This window comes from Hylobates moloch, unplaced genomic scaffold (genome assembly GCF_009828535.3).
Source record: "Hylobates moloch isolate HMO894 unplaced genomic scaffold, HMol_V3 SCAFFOLD_17, whole genome shotgun sequence".
In the NCBI taxonomy this organism is placed as follows: domain Eukaryota; kingdom Metazoa; phylum Chordata; class Mammalia; order Primates; family Hylobatidae; genus Hylobates; species Hylobates moloch.
In genome coordinates, this window is record NW_026652292.1 from 31,309,807 (window position 1) to 31,325,967 (window position 16,161).

At 42.0% G+C, this 16,161-nt stretch overlaps 1 protein-coding gene across 11 annotated transcripts in view; it reads left to right on the plus strand.

Annotated features, from left to right (window-relative positions):
• RAI14 (retinoic acid induced 14) overlaps nt 1-16,161 on the plus strand; it is a 175,710-nt gene that overhangs the window by 137,539 nt on the left and 22,010 nt on the right. For 10 of the 11 annotated variants that reach the window (XM_032135982.2, XM_032135983.2, XM_058429996.1 and 7 more), the window contains 4 exons: nt 1,342-1,430; nt 8,679-8,743; nt 12,737-12,794; nt 13,829-13,899. In XM_032135982.2, coding sequence (XP_031991873.1) covers nt 1,342-1,430; nt 8,679-8,743; nt 12,737-12,794; nt 13,829-13,899 — 283 coding nt within the window. The remainder of the gene's footprint in view (nt 1-1,341; nt 1,431-8,678; nt 8,744-12,736; nt 12,795-13,828; nt 13,900-16,161) is intronic. The other variant, XM_058430000.1, reaches the window with a different exon arrangement.

Genomic DNA, 16,161 nt, shown 5'->3' on the forward strand with positions numbered 1-16,161 from the left:
TGCTGTGAGTAGAGCCAGGTAAGCTAAAATAATTAAACATTAGAGCCAAGGTAACCATTAGAAATTATTTGACTTGATCCCCAGCCTTTACAAGGGAGGAAATTTAGGCACAGATCGGTTAAAATGACTTCCCCAAACACACAGATAATTATGTTATGGCTGATTTGCAACTAGTACTGAAGTATTCCTATTTGTTGATATGTCCCCCTCACTCAGCCAGGTTATTAAGAGAAGAGGTCTGGAATCAGACCAACTTAGGTTTAAACATCAGCTATCGGACTTTCCAGCTGAATGTTACCCTGGATTTCAATGACAGATCCTTCCCAGCAAGAAAATATTATCTGGGCATTAATTCAGAGGTACAGACATTAAGGGACTTCATGAGAGGTATCCTGAGGGCACATTCCTAAAACAGGACTGACTCAGGAGAAGAACTAGAAGGCTCATTAACCTCTCTACAGGATGGCAACTGAGAGAAGGGAAACCTGCCCAAATTTTGCAGCCATCTTGGCCTCTGGGCCTGACCGCCCAGTGGAATTGTGCTTTGCTTCTTTCTGCATGCAAAAGTGCCCTTCATCCCGGGATCTGGAGGGATGATTGAATTGGCATTTGGATGTTATCCCTTCTAATGCCCAGTCTAAACGTGCTCCCAAGTTTCATTGAGTTCTGGAGTCTTAATGGTGGGCTTTCTCTAATGGTATTTGCACCAGAGTATAGACACTTGCCATCTAATGGAGAAAGTAATAGAACTCACCTTAAAGAGCTGTCATAGGAATGAAAAACAATGCATAAAAGTGTGTAGTCAGATGCTTGACCCACATTAGACACTTATCAAATATTGCATGCAACTGTTGTTACTCAGATACAACACAACAGTGGGCATTGAGTTGTCCAAGAACCTTGGCCACTGTTTGACTTAGACAAGATTTTTTTTTTAGAGCATATCACTTTAAAATGGTGAAACAGCTGTGGTGAAAACACTAGACAATAGGAAAACACTGATAAAGACATATTACTTAGAAATTCAACCTAGTTGGGACTTTCATCAAGAGACAAATATATGGCTGAATCTTACTTTTTTGAAGCCTCGTCTTTGGGGTTGGAAGATCAAACTCCTGCTCCATCCCTTAACTAAAGCTGTCAATGAGCATCAGACCATCCTGAGCCTCTGTTTCCTCCTCTTTAAAATGAGATTGATAATAATGCCTAGTCAGTGGGTGCTTGTAGAGCTCAAGGAAGAGAAAGTGTACATGAAATGGCAGGGAGTGGGGGGAAACTTTGTCGGAGATGAACATTAAAGAGTAGAAATCTCAAGGAGATTTTGTTTACTTCTCTTTCCAGTTTCCATCTTGCTGCTGCAAAAGGACACGTGGAATGCCTCAGGGTCATGGTTACACATGGTGTGGATGTGACAGCCCAAGATACTACCGGTATGTGGTTTTTAGTCTCTTAAATCAGCAGCCCAGCACTAGATTAGGTATCAAAAAGTGATACATATTCATTATGGAAAATTTAAGGCCAGGTGCGGTAACTCATCCTGTAATTACGGTACTCTGGGAGGCTGAGGTGTGTGGATCACTTGAGGCCAGGAGTTCAAGGCCAGACTGGCCAACATGGTTAAACCCCATCTCTACTAAAAATACAAAAGAATTTAGCCAGGCATGGTGGCATGCACCTGTAATCCCAGCTACTCAGGAGGCTGAGGCACGAGAATCACTGGAATCCTGGAGGTGGAAGTTGCAGTGAGCTGAGATTGTGCCACTGCACTCCAGCCTGGGCAACAGAGTGAGACTCTGTCTCAAAAAAAAAAAAAAAAATTAGAGTCTACAGATAAAATTTAGAGTCCAAAAGAAGAAAAGAGAATCATCTCCAATAGCTAGACTCTGACATGGTTTTGTTATGTAGCCATACTTCTGTGTTTTCATCTTTCATGTGGTTAGTCAACTAGAGACTGTATGCTTCTTATCCTCATTTTTTATATTATTTTCTAAGATTATATGTACAGACCAAGCAATAGTCCCTAATTCTTGTTTTTGTGAATCATAGTGTGAGGTGATGGTGAGTTACTCAGGAGCTCATTTCATCAACTGAGATAGGCTCTGTAGATTGAAGCCTTGAACTTCATCTGGACCAGCTGCCCACGATTCTCACCCGTTGCTGTACTTCAGGGCATCCAGTTCACCTGGGGACTTGAAGGAAGGGAAAAGAGAATAAACAGTACACACACACACACACACACACACACAAATATGTATACCTACACTTTACCCTCGGAGATTCAGATTCCATTGTCTGGATGTTGCCAGTCAACTGGTATTTTTTTAAAGCTCCCTGGGTGATTCTAATGTGAAGCCAGTGTTGACAAATGATGAACAAGGCAAATGGAGAGAAAAGGTAGCGTAGTCTTATCTTGTATAAAACACTGTCCTATAAGAAGGAGCCCCTGGGGTCTCCAGCCTGGGATTCTGCCCCTACTGGCCACCCCAAAAGACCAAAGCAACCACTGATGGCTTTTCATTTTTCTATTGTACTTGAGAATTTTTGGCTTCTAATAGGTTTTTATTAGTGTTTACTGGGATACAAAATTAGCCTAACTCCATTGCCTTATCTTGGCTTTTCGTGAATCCGTAATGGATCCCTTTCTTTTCTCCCACCCCCAAAATTGGCCTCTTCAGACTAGTCGTCTTGGGGGATCAGCCAGGTATTGCAGGAATGCTATAATTACTCAAAATATGGTTGGGAACAGGTTTAGAACTGTTTTCATTGTGTGAGGACTTAAAAATAAGAATCTCAGTGGTTGGGAATCTTTATCCTTTGAGAATAGGGTTTTTTTTTTTTTCTTAGGGCAAACCTAAGAGCCCTAAAAAAATTTGATGTCAAGTCAGGTAAATGATGTTTCAAACTGGTAAAACCATTTTTGGTCAAAAACAGGGAGTGATTGAAATAACAGAATGATTTTTCTGAGCAGTTCCACAGAAAGTTCCAAAAATATTTTGAGAAATGGCAACACCAATATAGGGGGATAAATGGTTTCCTTAAGTGACTGCCTTGAGGGAAATACTAGTTTATGTTTTTCCAATTAAAGTAATCTTTAATCTCAAGACTCAATTATTGTGTTTGTTTTTAAAGTTCATTGTCATTGCTCTTAAAGTTATGCCATAAAACCACATGGTGCAGTATGATTTGCTAAAATACCCCTAATGAGATGTATGTCCTCTTAAGTAGGGTAAGTTTCCCTCTAAGAAACCCATAATCTGAAAGCATTAGCTCAGAGTGAATAAACTGGTGCCGTCACATAGTTTTGTTTCATTGTACTTGATGTTAAGAAATCGATTAGACAGGACTGTAGTTATTTTCAGCATAACCAAAATCTTCCCTCACCTCTTTTTATTATAGGGAAAAATAAGTTGGGTTTTTTTGTGTGTGTGTTTTTTTGTTTGTTTTTGTATTTGAGACGGAGTCTTGCTCTGTTGCCCAGGCTGGAGTGCACTGGCACGATCTCTGCTCACTGCAACCTCCGTATCCCAGGTTCAAGTGACTCTCCTGCCTCAGCCTCCTGAGTAGTTCAGATTACAGGCACCCACCACCACGCCCGGCTAATTTTTGTATTTTTAGTAGAGGCGGGGTTTCACCATCTTGGCCAGGCTGGTCTTGAACTCCTGACCTCAGGTGATCCACCCGCCTCAGCCTCCCAAAGTGCTGGGATTACAGGCGTGAGCCACCATGCCCGGCCAGAGTAAGTTTTTTTTTAAATACATGCTCATTGTAGAAAAGTTGAGAAATACAGTAAACTATAAAGAAGAAGATAACTCAAGTTCCTACTCTTATCAGAAAGAAAAAAAATTTCTATTTTGTTGTATTTCCTTCCAGATTGTCCCAATACATTTTTACATGCCTGAGATCACATTATATAATAAATTCTATATCCTGCATTTTAATTTATTAAATAGCCTGCCAGTTTCATTTCCCCCATTAAAGGCTCTTAAGAAGCATGGTTCTTGGTGGCCTCATAACACCCTGTGGGTAGAGCTCGTATTTACTACCAGAGCCCTAACCCAGTTCCTGAGAGGCTGGTGCAGTGCTGGGCAGGAAGACCTGGATGCCCCAAGGCAGTGCCCACTTCCTGCAGACTGAGATGGCACCACTCTCTAAGAAGCAACACTGGAGGGAGTGCTGCGGACACAGCCTGGATATTTCCCAGGATTCGCCAGTGGGAACCAATTGAAATTGGTGGAATCCACAGCACTTTGGGGCCACAGGACATTGTCCAAACGTTTCATGGGTTGAAGATGTCTCAGAGCTCCGTCACTTCCTTCTCATCTGATATTTTTAGCCAAGATGCCAGCACTTTGCTCCTTGGGCTTCATTGTTTTACTTTGGTCTGAATAAGGTACCAGCTTCTTCCCATGATTTCTTGAAAGCATGCAAAGAGAACATAGGAACAAAAGAAGAAGAACACTGCATGGAAAAAAGTGCATCTAGAAAAACACTTCTCATTTTTTTCTGTCCCAATAAACAGGTTAAATTGTAATGGCTTTGATTGCCCATGCCTGTGTCTTACCTGTTGGCTATAATACCTACCTATTCACTCTCCCTCTCAAGAAAGCATATCTGAATACAAGGGAAGGATGAGGTTACATTAGTAACAGTGCTTAGTGGTCATCACTAGTCCTAAATGTTTGTTGTGGTGGTTAGGGGATGAATTAAATGGCTTAGCTTTTACAGGTATTGTCTTTCCGTGTGGAACCTACCTTAAGTTTTGCCACTTTATTACTGAGATGCAGTCACCTTCAATCTCAAGATCCAGTGAGAACTGGTACAAAGATCTGTTACCATAAATTCTGCCCTGTAGAATTTTTGAAAAAAAGAACAAAACACACACACACACACACACACACACACACAAAACCACCTTTCAAAATCTATTACACTGGCTCTTTTTATTCTTTTTATCCATGATTAATGTCTTCAGGATGGTCAAATTGGTATAATTTCCTACTTTTTAAACTTTTGACTGAATTTAAGTTATAGAAGCAAGAATCTGTTAGCATTTTTTAAAGCTACTTTTCCACATGAAATGCTTGGAAGCCTGAGAATTTTTATGGATGCTTTACAAGTAATTTTAAGAGCAAAACACTGTCAGAAGATAAGGCCTTGGATGTGGTTATAGCGCAATATCAACTGTCGTGTCATTTTAGATTGATATTGCTTAATTCTTCCCGTTTTTTCCAGCTATCTTAAGAATTGAATACATGGTCATAGTCTGAGGTAGTTTTAGGGAAAGGTGCCCTATGGCCAGAGCAGCTGGGTCATTCTACTCAGACAGCCTTTAAGTAAAAGGGTTCTTAGACTACTTGTAATAGTCCAAGACTCTTAATTTATAAATATCATTAGTCTTTTATTTGCAGGCAGAATTCTGCTGGAATGCACTTAGGATTGCCCTTGTTATTTGCCCATAGGGAAATTGCTTCCTGATATTCTAGACAGATCCACAGCTATATGGGAGCCAGAGATGCATTGTCTCATCATAGTTGGATTCTGTCACTAAAATAATATTTTGTCCAGAAAATTTTGCATTTGGAGAGAGAATTTTGTGTTAATATTAGCAATGAGAGACATCTTACTTCAGTGTTACAGTGTTCAGGGAATGATGCGTCATTCGGATTTTGAGACTATTTTTAGTGAAAAATACTTTTGTGCTGCTCATTAGAAAAACATCACAGGGCTGGGGAATAAAAGAATTTTTGCTTCTATAGAAACCCGGCACTTCCAGGCATGACTAGAACACTTACTCAAAGTAAAAAGAAAACCTGTTATTTTATAGTAAGTTGTTTACATCTCCCAACCATCTTGTCTTTGGAGAACTGTGCCTTTTTCCAGTGGGTGCTGCTTATGCAGAACAGCTTTTGTCCACAGCAGGGACAAGTTAATGCATTGCGTGCACAACATAAACGGTCTCCATCTTACAATCAGGACGTGTTCCAAAACTTCATTTGTAAGGCATTTGTTTAAAACTCAGAATGTGCTTGTCCATAGAAACAGTGGTATAAGTGACGGTCGGAGGGCCAAGCTACTCCACCAAAGCCTATTTAATGCATCATGTAACTAAACTCATACACAGTTACACTTCATACACTCTGGAAGGAGGGATCTCATTTAATATAACAGGAGGAGGAGGAAGAGAAAATCTTTGTCTTCTTACTTCCAAGAATGTCTCTTCCTTCATTTTTAAATTTTGTTCATCCTCCTCCTTTTGGGAGGGGACAGAGGGATTCCTGTCTCTCAGTATCTTGTGCTGATGAAACAACTCTCCCTCACACCTACCCTAAAAATCTCTCCGTATAGCTGAACTCAAAATAGAAGGAATCAGATCATTTGACTTTACACATTTTTGTGCCATTCACGATAGCCCTATGGCCCACTAGTTTTTAAATACAGTGTTTCCTAGCTATATGATTCTCTAATTAGTGAATTTCTGGTCAGTGTTACAGACTGAAGACTGATTTAGAAAGAAAAATGGGGCCGGGCGGGGTGGCTCACGCCTGTAATCCAGCACTTTGGGAGGCCGAGGTGGGTGGATCACTGGAGATCAGGAGTTCGAGACCAGCCTGGCCAACATGCTGAAACCCCGTCTCTACTAAAAATACAAAAATTAGCCGGGCATGGTGGCACGCACATGTAATCCCAGCTACTTGGGAAGCTGAGGCAGGAGAATCACTTGAACCCAGGAGGTGGAGGTTGCAGTGAGCCAAGATGGTGCCATTGCACTCCAGCCTGAGTGACAGTGAGACTTTCTCAAAAAAAAAAAAAAAAAAAAAAAAAAAAAAAGGTATTTGGGGCCTGGGCCACCATCATATAAAGAAGTTGTTGGCCGGGAATGGTGGCTTACGCCTGTAATCCCTGCACTTTGTGAGGCCAAGGCAGGAGGATTGCTTGAGGACAGGAGTTTGAGACTAGCCTGGGCAACATAGTGAGACCCCCAGCTCTACCAAAATTTAGCCAAGTGTGGTGGCGTCCACCTGTGGTCCCAGCTACTAGGGAGTCTGAGGTGGGAGGATCACTTGACATCAGGAGATTTGGCTATAGCGAGCCATGCTTGTGCTACTCCACTCCAGCCTGGGCTTCGGAAAAAAAAAGAAAAGAAATTGTTCCTCGAAGTCAGTGATTCTGATGAACTGGGCTTGATATTGCCCCCCAGGGGACATTTGGCAATGTCTAGAGACATGTTTGATTGTCACATTTGGACCTCTAGTGGATAGAGGCCAGCGATGCTGCCTAACGCCCTGTACTGCATAGGACAACCAGCCACAGCAATTGTCCAGCTTATAAGGTCAGTGGTGCTAAGGTTGAGAAAGTGCTTTAAACATGTCCTAAAGTATGGGAGTTATCTACAGGTGTTATATTAGGTCAAATAGCTTGGGAAATCCAGGATTAAGAGTTTACTAGGTGTGGTGGGGTATCTGGCAGTGGTCAGGTCCTCTGCTCTGACCCTCTCCCCAGGTCCCCCAATCCAGACATTTGAAATTAGCATACCCTCTAATTCAGATGGACAGAAATGTATTAAGAGCCTACTGTGCAGCAGCAGTGTTGTCAATCCTACAGATACAGCAGGGAATCAACAGGGGTGTCTGTCCTCACCAAGCTTATATTCTTGTAGGGGGAAAAACAATTAACTATATAAGTGTGTGTCTGTATAGAGAAAGAGGTAAAAGGGAATGATAGAAGCTGCTAAGTGCTATGAAGGATAAAGAAATAAAGCAAGGAGTAGGGGTAAAAGAGTTACGGAGAAATTGGAATTTGAAACGAGAAAGTCAGGAAAGGCCTCATTGAGAATTTTACAACTCTCCCTTCTTCTATATAAGAACTTTGAAAATCAGAAAACTCCAGGTAATTTCCATTCAGGGCTGGAGTACATTGAGAGGAGAGGGAAATGAGATGTCAAGAGTAGGGGCTGAAGTGTGTGGATCTTTGATGTATTCTGCTGGCTTGTGGGTTGCCTTCACTGGATTCCTCAGCCTGTGGTGGGTGTAGCCTGGCATGGCTCTTGTGGACCCAGGATGTTTGGCAAACATACTGACAGCTGAAAGCAGAGCTGCTGAGCTGCATTATCATGAGTCCACCGCAAGCGTCTAGCCTGGAGCTGCTTCGCACCCCAAGAGAACAGCAGTTGGAGCCTGTGAACGTCATCCAGTAGGTGGGATGGGGGATGCTCGATTCTCCCTACTCTCAAGAATAACAGTTCCAGCCCAGGCACAGTAGCTCATGCCTGTAATCCCAGCACTTTGGGAGGCCAAGGCAGGAGGACTGCTTGAGCTCAGGAGTTCAAGATCAGCCTGCGCAACGTGGCGAAATCTCATCTCTACAAAAAGTACAAAAATCACCCAGGTGTGGTGACATGCTACTTGGGAGGCTATAGTCCCAGCTACTTGGGAGGCTGAGGTGGGAGGATCACTTTAGCCCAGGAGGTTGAGGCTGCAGAGAGCCATGATTGCGTCACTGCACTCCAGCCTGGGTGACAGAGTGAGACCTGTCTCAAAAACAAAGACAAAAACACACAGTTCCGTCTTTTTTGAAGAACAATATATTTCCTTATAGCTGTCTTCTCATAGATAAGAAAGAGATTTTTTTAAAAGTGTGGCCTTTTTAAAAAAAATTATTATTTGAAAAAATCCATTTAGGACACAGCGCCTTACATCTCGCAGCCAAGAACAGCCACCATGAATGCATCAGGAAGCTCCTTCAGGTAAGGTGGTGACAACTTAGAATTGTAAATGTGTCGGTTTTACAATTCGAAAGTAATCATATTTGTGAAAGAACAAACACACCCTCCATACACACTCCTTTAAATACTGTCCCCAATCCTGTGTTTCCTAAGAAGCTTCATGATTGAAATGATAGCCAAGGAGAAGACTGTCTCCATAGCAACTCCACTGGCAGAGAAGAGGATCTAATCAAAATTGGAGTGTCTTTTTTTGGGACCTAGCCTTTTTCTCCCCTTTATTTGGTTCCTCCTTTTCTTTGCTGAAGGACTTACACCCTCTGAATAGTGTAAGTTTTTAAAACAGGGTTTCTAAGCTGTTGGAGATCCTTACCATACAGGATTTCCAGTATCCTAGTATTGTGAAATCATCATTAGAATGCAGCTATTCTTTGAGAAGCAAAATTTCAACCATTATTTCCTCATATATAACTTGATGAGCTTCAGTTCTTGGGTTTCGTTTAAGTCCTTGGTTTTATTCTTCTTTATAATTTTCAGCCAACTCCCTGGTTCAATAATCTTGCCAGGAAGTTTGTAACGATCCCTTAAAGTGACGACTTCCATAAATCTTTAAAGATTAATATTTAATGAATTCCCAATAGCCATCCATACGGTAACATCCAGTTGTTGCCAGTCAAAATGCAAACTGGCTGTTTTCAGGAACAGCATAGAGCAATAAAATACGTGTTTGCTTGTACTATCTGTTCTGTTGAACTGTTGTCTTGGCCTTCACAAGCACTATTTGGGACCCAGCATCTTGCTTTAATTTGGCTTTGAAATTCTAATGCAGAAATGTGGTCACATTCTTCAACTTGTCCTGTGCTGTTGATCACACAGCTTCTTGTCTTGCGTTACATGATGCAAGCTATTGCCAGTTCCAAGAATGCTTAACCTTAACAGGTCTTTGAAGCTAAATTCAAGAAAAATAGATTAATGTCTGTGATATTGTATTATGAGGCTTCCCTTTGAAGACAACTGAAATAGAACTTTTCTTACCTGCCTCTACTGGGACCAGACACTCTGGATAAGTGAAAATCATTGCTCAAGCGCTCTGCCTCCATATCCTTGGCCCTACCTCAATTTTTAAGTAATTGATTTATGTTTGAAATCTCCATTCCCATTCTGGCTTGGCTATCCAGACTTTGCATCTGACTCTGATTTTAAGGAAGAATTAACCTGACAAGCTGGATGTTCTCGTGGGCAAGAACCAGATATTCTAGTCTCTCATGTAATCTTATATCTGGTTATGCAAATGGATTGGTTTTTCTTCGGAATCTTTGAAGCCTTTAAACAGTTCCTTGTGCTGTTTTAAAATTAGGCCAAAGCATGGTAAGTTGTAACTTAATCTCCATTCTTCTTACTATGGAAGGGCAAACATTTCACTAGTGTGGTAGTGTGTTATTACCTCCTCTCACTGCCAAACCATCCAGATTGTTCTTCTTCCTGGATGGTGGTTAAAACCTCAGCCGTGTCCTCCTGTTGGGCTGTTTTCCCAGGTCCTGTTCCTCTTTGCTCTCTAGCCAGTTCTTCACCTCTTGTCTCAGTAGCCCAGGCTCTCTGTGCTGTGATCCCCGTTTCCTCCTGCTGCCCCCCACTCCTATACCCTCTGCATTTACGGATCTCCCTGGGCTCTCCAGGCTTTTGCTCTTATTGCCTGTCTGCTGGAGCCATTTCCCCTCTCCAGTGGCTACCAAGGTAAAGTTCTTCCTTCTCACGGCAATGAGCACAAATAGAGCTTTTGAGATTCTTCAAATTCAAATAAGCTCTCAGGCTGGGTGCAGTGACTCACGCCTGTAATCCTAGCACTTTGGGAGGCTGAGGCGGGTGGATCACCTGAGGCCAGGAGTTCATGACCAGCCTGGCCAACATGGTGAAACCCCATCTCTTCTAAAAAATACAAAAATTGGCCGGGCCTGGTGGTACATGCCTGTAATCCCAGCTATTCAAGAGGCTGAGGCAGGAGAATCACTTGAACCTGAGAGGCGGAGGTTGCAGCAAGCCAAGATTTCGCCACTGGGTGACAGGGCGAGACTCCATCTCAAAAACAAACAAAAAAACAACAAAAAACAAACAAGCTCTCTCCCTCCCCGAACCCTCAGCTATTCCTCCCGCCCTTTCTCATACTGTGTTTCCGGGGCACTGTGCATCGTGTCAAGCAGTGACAAACAGCAGCCCGTATTCCAGTGGGGCTCCCAGTCTGGCAAACAATCCACAAATAAACATTACAGATTGCACAGCAGTAAAAAGGGAGCTAACGGGTTACTGTAAGAGAGGAATCAGAGGTGGAGGTTCATGAAAGGCCTCGTGAAGGAGGTGATATTTAAGCTGAGACCTCCCAAGGATGCAAAGAGCCACAAGAAAAGCGTTCTAAGCAAATGGAACAATGTATGCAAAGGACCTGAGGTCAGAAAGGTGCTGGCCAGGGAGGGAAGAAAGCCAGTGTGTGGGCCTGGGGCAGAGCAAGTAAGGAGGAAAGTAGCACAGGATGCAGGGCCTTGTATGTCATGAGGGGCTTGACTGCAGTTCATCCTAAGTACAGCATGGAACTGTGAGGGGCTTTTAAGTAGACAGTGAGAGTCACAGTTTTAGAAGAGAATTCTGATTGTTTAGAGAATTGATAAAAAGGGGAACAATGCAGAACTGGGGAGACCTGCCAGGAAGCCACCTTAGCTGTTCAGGTGAGAAGATGCTGTCCCAGAAAAGGATGTTGGGAACAAGAAAAGGAAGAGGGTAGATTGGAGGTGAGTTTTGGAGAAAAAAATTGACAGGACATGGTGGTCCACTACATATGGGATGAGGAAGGGGGAGGAGGATGAGGAGGAATCAAAGCTGAGTCGCTGGTTTCTGGCTCAATGTCTAGACTGACGATGATGCTGTTGATGGAGAAGGTAGTCAGGGAGGAGCAGTTGGGGCACGGGGGAGGGGAAGCCAGAGATTTTGGCTGGGCCTTTGAGATGCTAATAAGACATCAGAGCAGAGATGTGAAGTAGGCAGTGGGTTATCAAGCCTAGCCCGTGAAGACGACAACTGTTGTGTGTAAGAATACAGGCCCTAGCCCAGCCTGTCTGGGTTTGAATCTTGGCTCTGCCATTTACTGTGACTTGAGCAAATTATCAACTTTTTTGTGCCTCCGTTTCTTCATCTGAAAGTGGAAGTAATGATAGTATCTGCCTCGTGTTGTTAGGGGGCCTAAAGCAGTTCTTTGAACAGTGCCTGGCATGTGAGAGCTAATACTTAACACGGCACTTATTGTTGTTACTGTTAGGATCTCCACATTTGGGAGTCACTAGCGTCCATTCTTCTAGATGATATTTCAGGTTGTGGGTGTGGAGGAGCTTACCAGGGAAAAGAGCTTAGAGGAAGAACACTGAGGAGCCCTGAGGTTTTCTGTTTGGCTAGAGGAGGAGCCGCAAGAGGAAAAGCAGAGTAAGATGAGCCAAGCAGGGCTCTAGGAGCTGAGAGGTTGGAGAGAGGAGAACAGAAATGTTTATTGTCATTGGAAACATGAAGGTTGTTGGTGACCTTGACCAAGGCCATCTCCTTGGACTCGAGAGGGGACACCCAACTGCAGTGGTTTCAGGAGTGAATGGAGGTGAGGGTGCATGGACTGCATGTGGGTAATCCTTAAGAGAAAGCTGGTTTCGTGAAGGGGGACAGAAAGGGCAGGAGATGGGGGAAAAGATAGGATCAAGATGAGAGAGCCTAGAGCATGTCTATTAGCTGGTGGGGTGCTGGAGTGGTGAGGGAAGGAGAGGAACAGATAGGTGAAGCAGCAAGGAGGGGAGAGTTTGCCCATCCCAAAGACATGAGTCTCCTTCCCCATAGGAGACTACAGGCCCCTGGAACACAGCAGTTGGGGCTTATTTAAGTTAATAGTCTTCCTAATAAGTCACATCATACCTTGCAGGAAAAGTCTGAACTGAATAGAATTGGTGCAGGGTATTTTATTATATGGATGTATTTATTTTTCTCTTATAGTCTAAATGCCCAGCCGAAAGTGTTGACAGCTCTGGGAAAACAGCTTTACATTATGCAGGTAACTTTCATTCTCCTATTTGTCTTCTTCTGCCATTAGAAACACCAACTTTTCTTTTTCCTTATTCAGGCCAATTAACCTTCCATACTATTCCTGGTGCTCTTTTCTGTCATCATTTCTAGACATTCCCATTTTCCTCTGTTTGTAAAACATACACAGTTTTACCGAGGCATATGCCTAGAATTCATCAATTGCTTTGCCACCTAACCACTGAAAATTATCACGATTAATAAATTTTAACTAATTTAAGGTTTTTTTATTTATTTATTTATTTTTTTTTTTTGAGACAGAGTCTGGCTCTGTCCCCCAGGCTGGAGTGCAGTGGCGCAATCTCGGCTCACTGCAAGCTCCGCCTCCCGGGTTCACGCCATTCTCCTGCCTCAGCCTCTCCGAGTAGCTGGGACTACAGGCGCCTGCCACCACGCCTGGCTAATTTTTTGTATTTTTAGTAGAGACGGGGTTTCACCGTGGTCTCGATCTCCTGACCTCGTGATTCACCCGCCTCGGCCTCCCAAAGTGCTGGGATTACAAGCGTGAGCCACCGCGCCCGGCCCAAGGTTTATTTTTAAACTAAGAGATATTCTAAGCATTTGTAGATTTCAGGTAATGTGTGATACAGACTTTTTGATTTGAGGATTATTATGAACATCCGTCAATTTTATTTACTAACATTTTGTTTAGTATGATTACACAACTTCAAGTGACAAACGTTGACACTGAACTATGAGTGATTAGATTTACACATGTGTTTTATTGCTAGTTGTGGAAAAGCTAAGTCCTGTGAAAACCTGAGCCAAATATTTGCCTAAAGGCAACTGGCAGTCACTGGCTTTAGGCCTGCATAACTCTGAAATTAAGCAGTAATTTTAAACACCTCACTCTTAACCTTCCTAATACCATTTCTCTTCAATGCAACTAGAGTGAATATATGTAGAGTGGGTAGAATATGAACATTTCCTTCCTGAAGTATCTGATACCCCTGGTTGTGAATAACTGTGTGATTGGCTGTGGTGTTTATATTTTCCTTCCTCCAGCAGCGCAGGGCTGCCTTCAAGCTGTGCAGATTCTCTGTGAACACAAGAGCCCCATAAACCTCAAAGATTTGGTAAGTACCAGGTGGTCACTAGAGGCAGAGGTAGACACTGGTTTCTAGAGCTCAGTAGGATACCTCTAGAGTCACTGAGACTTTAGACTAGCAGTCCCCAACTTTTTTGGCATCAGGGGCTGATTTTGGGGAAGATAATTTTTCCATGGATGGGGGTGGGGATGGTTTCAGGATGAAACTGCTGCAGCTCAGGTCATCAGGCATTGGAGTGCACAACCTAGATCCCTCGCATGCTCAGTTCACAATAGGGTTTGTGCTCCTATGAGAATCCAATACTGCCGCTGATCTTATAGGCAGTAATGCCCACTCGCCTGCCACTTACTCCCCGCTGTGCAGCCGGATCCTAACAGGCCACAGACTGGTACTGATCTGCAGCCCCTGGGTTGGGTACTCCTGTTTTAGACAACTAAGTATTGGGCAAATTCTATTGCTTTTCAACCTAGATTCTCTTCTGCAAAATGGATTTATGTATTATTCTTAACCCTTTTCCCATTTGCTCCAAGAATACTCACCGGTGGCGTTTGGGGATACAGCATTTACCTCAAGATAACTTTGCCATGAAATATCTCATTTTTATTATTACTATTTTCGCATCACTCTAGTATATTGACTTTGGAAACAAAAGACATCATTCTATTTATAGCATTCTGTTTTTAGTAGTGGTATTTCCATTTACAACATATAGTAATTCTCGATCGCTGAAAATGTCAAATCCTAGAAGACATAGCATTCCTATGTGTGATGTTAGACATCGTTCTCAAAGAATTCCTGGCTGAAGATTCATTTGATGAATCCGATTTTTCTGAGACAGATGATTCTGATGATTCAGACGATTCTGATATAGTTCTGTTTAGAAATAACTCCAAGAACAGTTTTTATATTTTATTTTCACATTGAAAATCAGTCAGATTTGCTTCAGCCTCAAATAGTGCGTTTATATAAAATTAAATGAGCTCTGGCAGAGAGCTGCACTTTTTTTTTTTTTTTTTTTCTAAACTGGGAAGAAGGTTAATTGGCTTCTAAAACATTAATAAAACATTTTGCAGCATATATTTCCTATATAGGTATATTTATTTCTATGGCTATACATGTTTTCTACCATCAATGTAATTACAAATAAAGCTTAATTTCTTGATTTTTAAAAATAAGTCTAAATAGAAATTTTACTACTTTCTTTCTGCACCCCATCTATCACCTTGGATATCTTCTACTTAGAATCTCCCAACTTTGAAGACCACTATTAGGCTAGTTTAACTTCACAAGGCTACTTTGAGAATAAATTTATATACCTATCACATGGTTATGTCATGGGGTTATATTTCATGTTGCGGCATGAGAACTAACATGCATACACTTATATTTGATGGAGATACTGTGAAGTGACTAAATGGAATCTGTAAATAAATTCATATTCCTTGAAGTTCAGTACTTCCTAAGCAGAAAGTAGTATAACTTCACAGAGATAGTGCCCAGAAATCTGTCTGAAATTCTTTATGACAACACTCAATCTTTAAGCAGCACTTGTATTTTTAAATAGTTGGATATATTGTAACATCTTTTCCCTTTGCCTATTGAATGCTTCTACCTTAAAACTCAACTCTCGATGGATTTATAGGGTATATTCCAGAAAAAAAACAAAATAACAGCTTCTCTTTATGGTTTGTGTCAGACCTAAGATTACAGAAAATACTTATGTATATTCTTCTAGTATTTTTCTTCATTTGTTTTATATTGTAATGTTTAAATGCTTAATCCACCTGACATAGTTTGTATATGAGTTGCAGACCTAGATTTCCTTTTTCCCAAAGGGGTTGCAATTGTCATGACATAATTATTCTTTCTATCCATTTCTTTATCTAGTCATGTGTTAGTAACAGACATAGGCTCTTAATTTATGTTATATTTTGATACATAGCAAGATTACTAAAGGGCACACTTTCTGGTAAAAGTGGAATGGCAGGATATATAATGATTAGTGCACTGGGAATAAGCTGCCTACAGGGCAGTGGGATCTTCTGGTGTCGTGCGGAGACACGCCCTTCCTTTCTCCAGCACCATCCCTCAGTATACCCAGTACACTTGCCTTGAGCCTTTACACACTTTGTGTTCTGCCCTCTCTCACAATCACCTGAACAGTGATAGCCAAGGGCACAAGCAGCCGCAAGAAGCTGGAGCTCCTATGTAAAAGCTAGCATTCAGTAAAATTCCATAACAAGAGTTGTGCCAACATACAATTGTGACTCTATAGGGGTACAGAATATC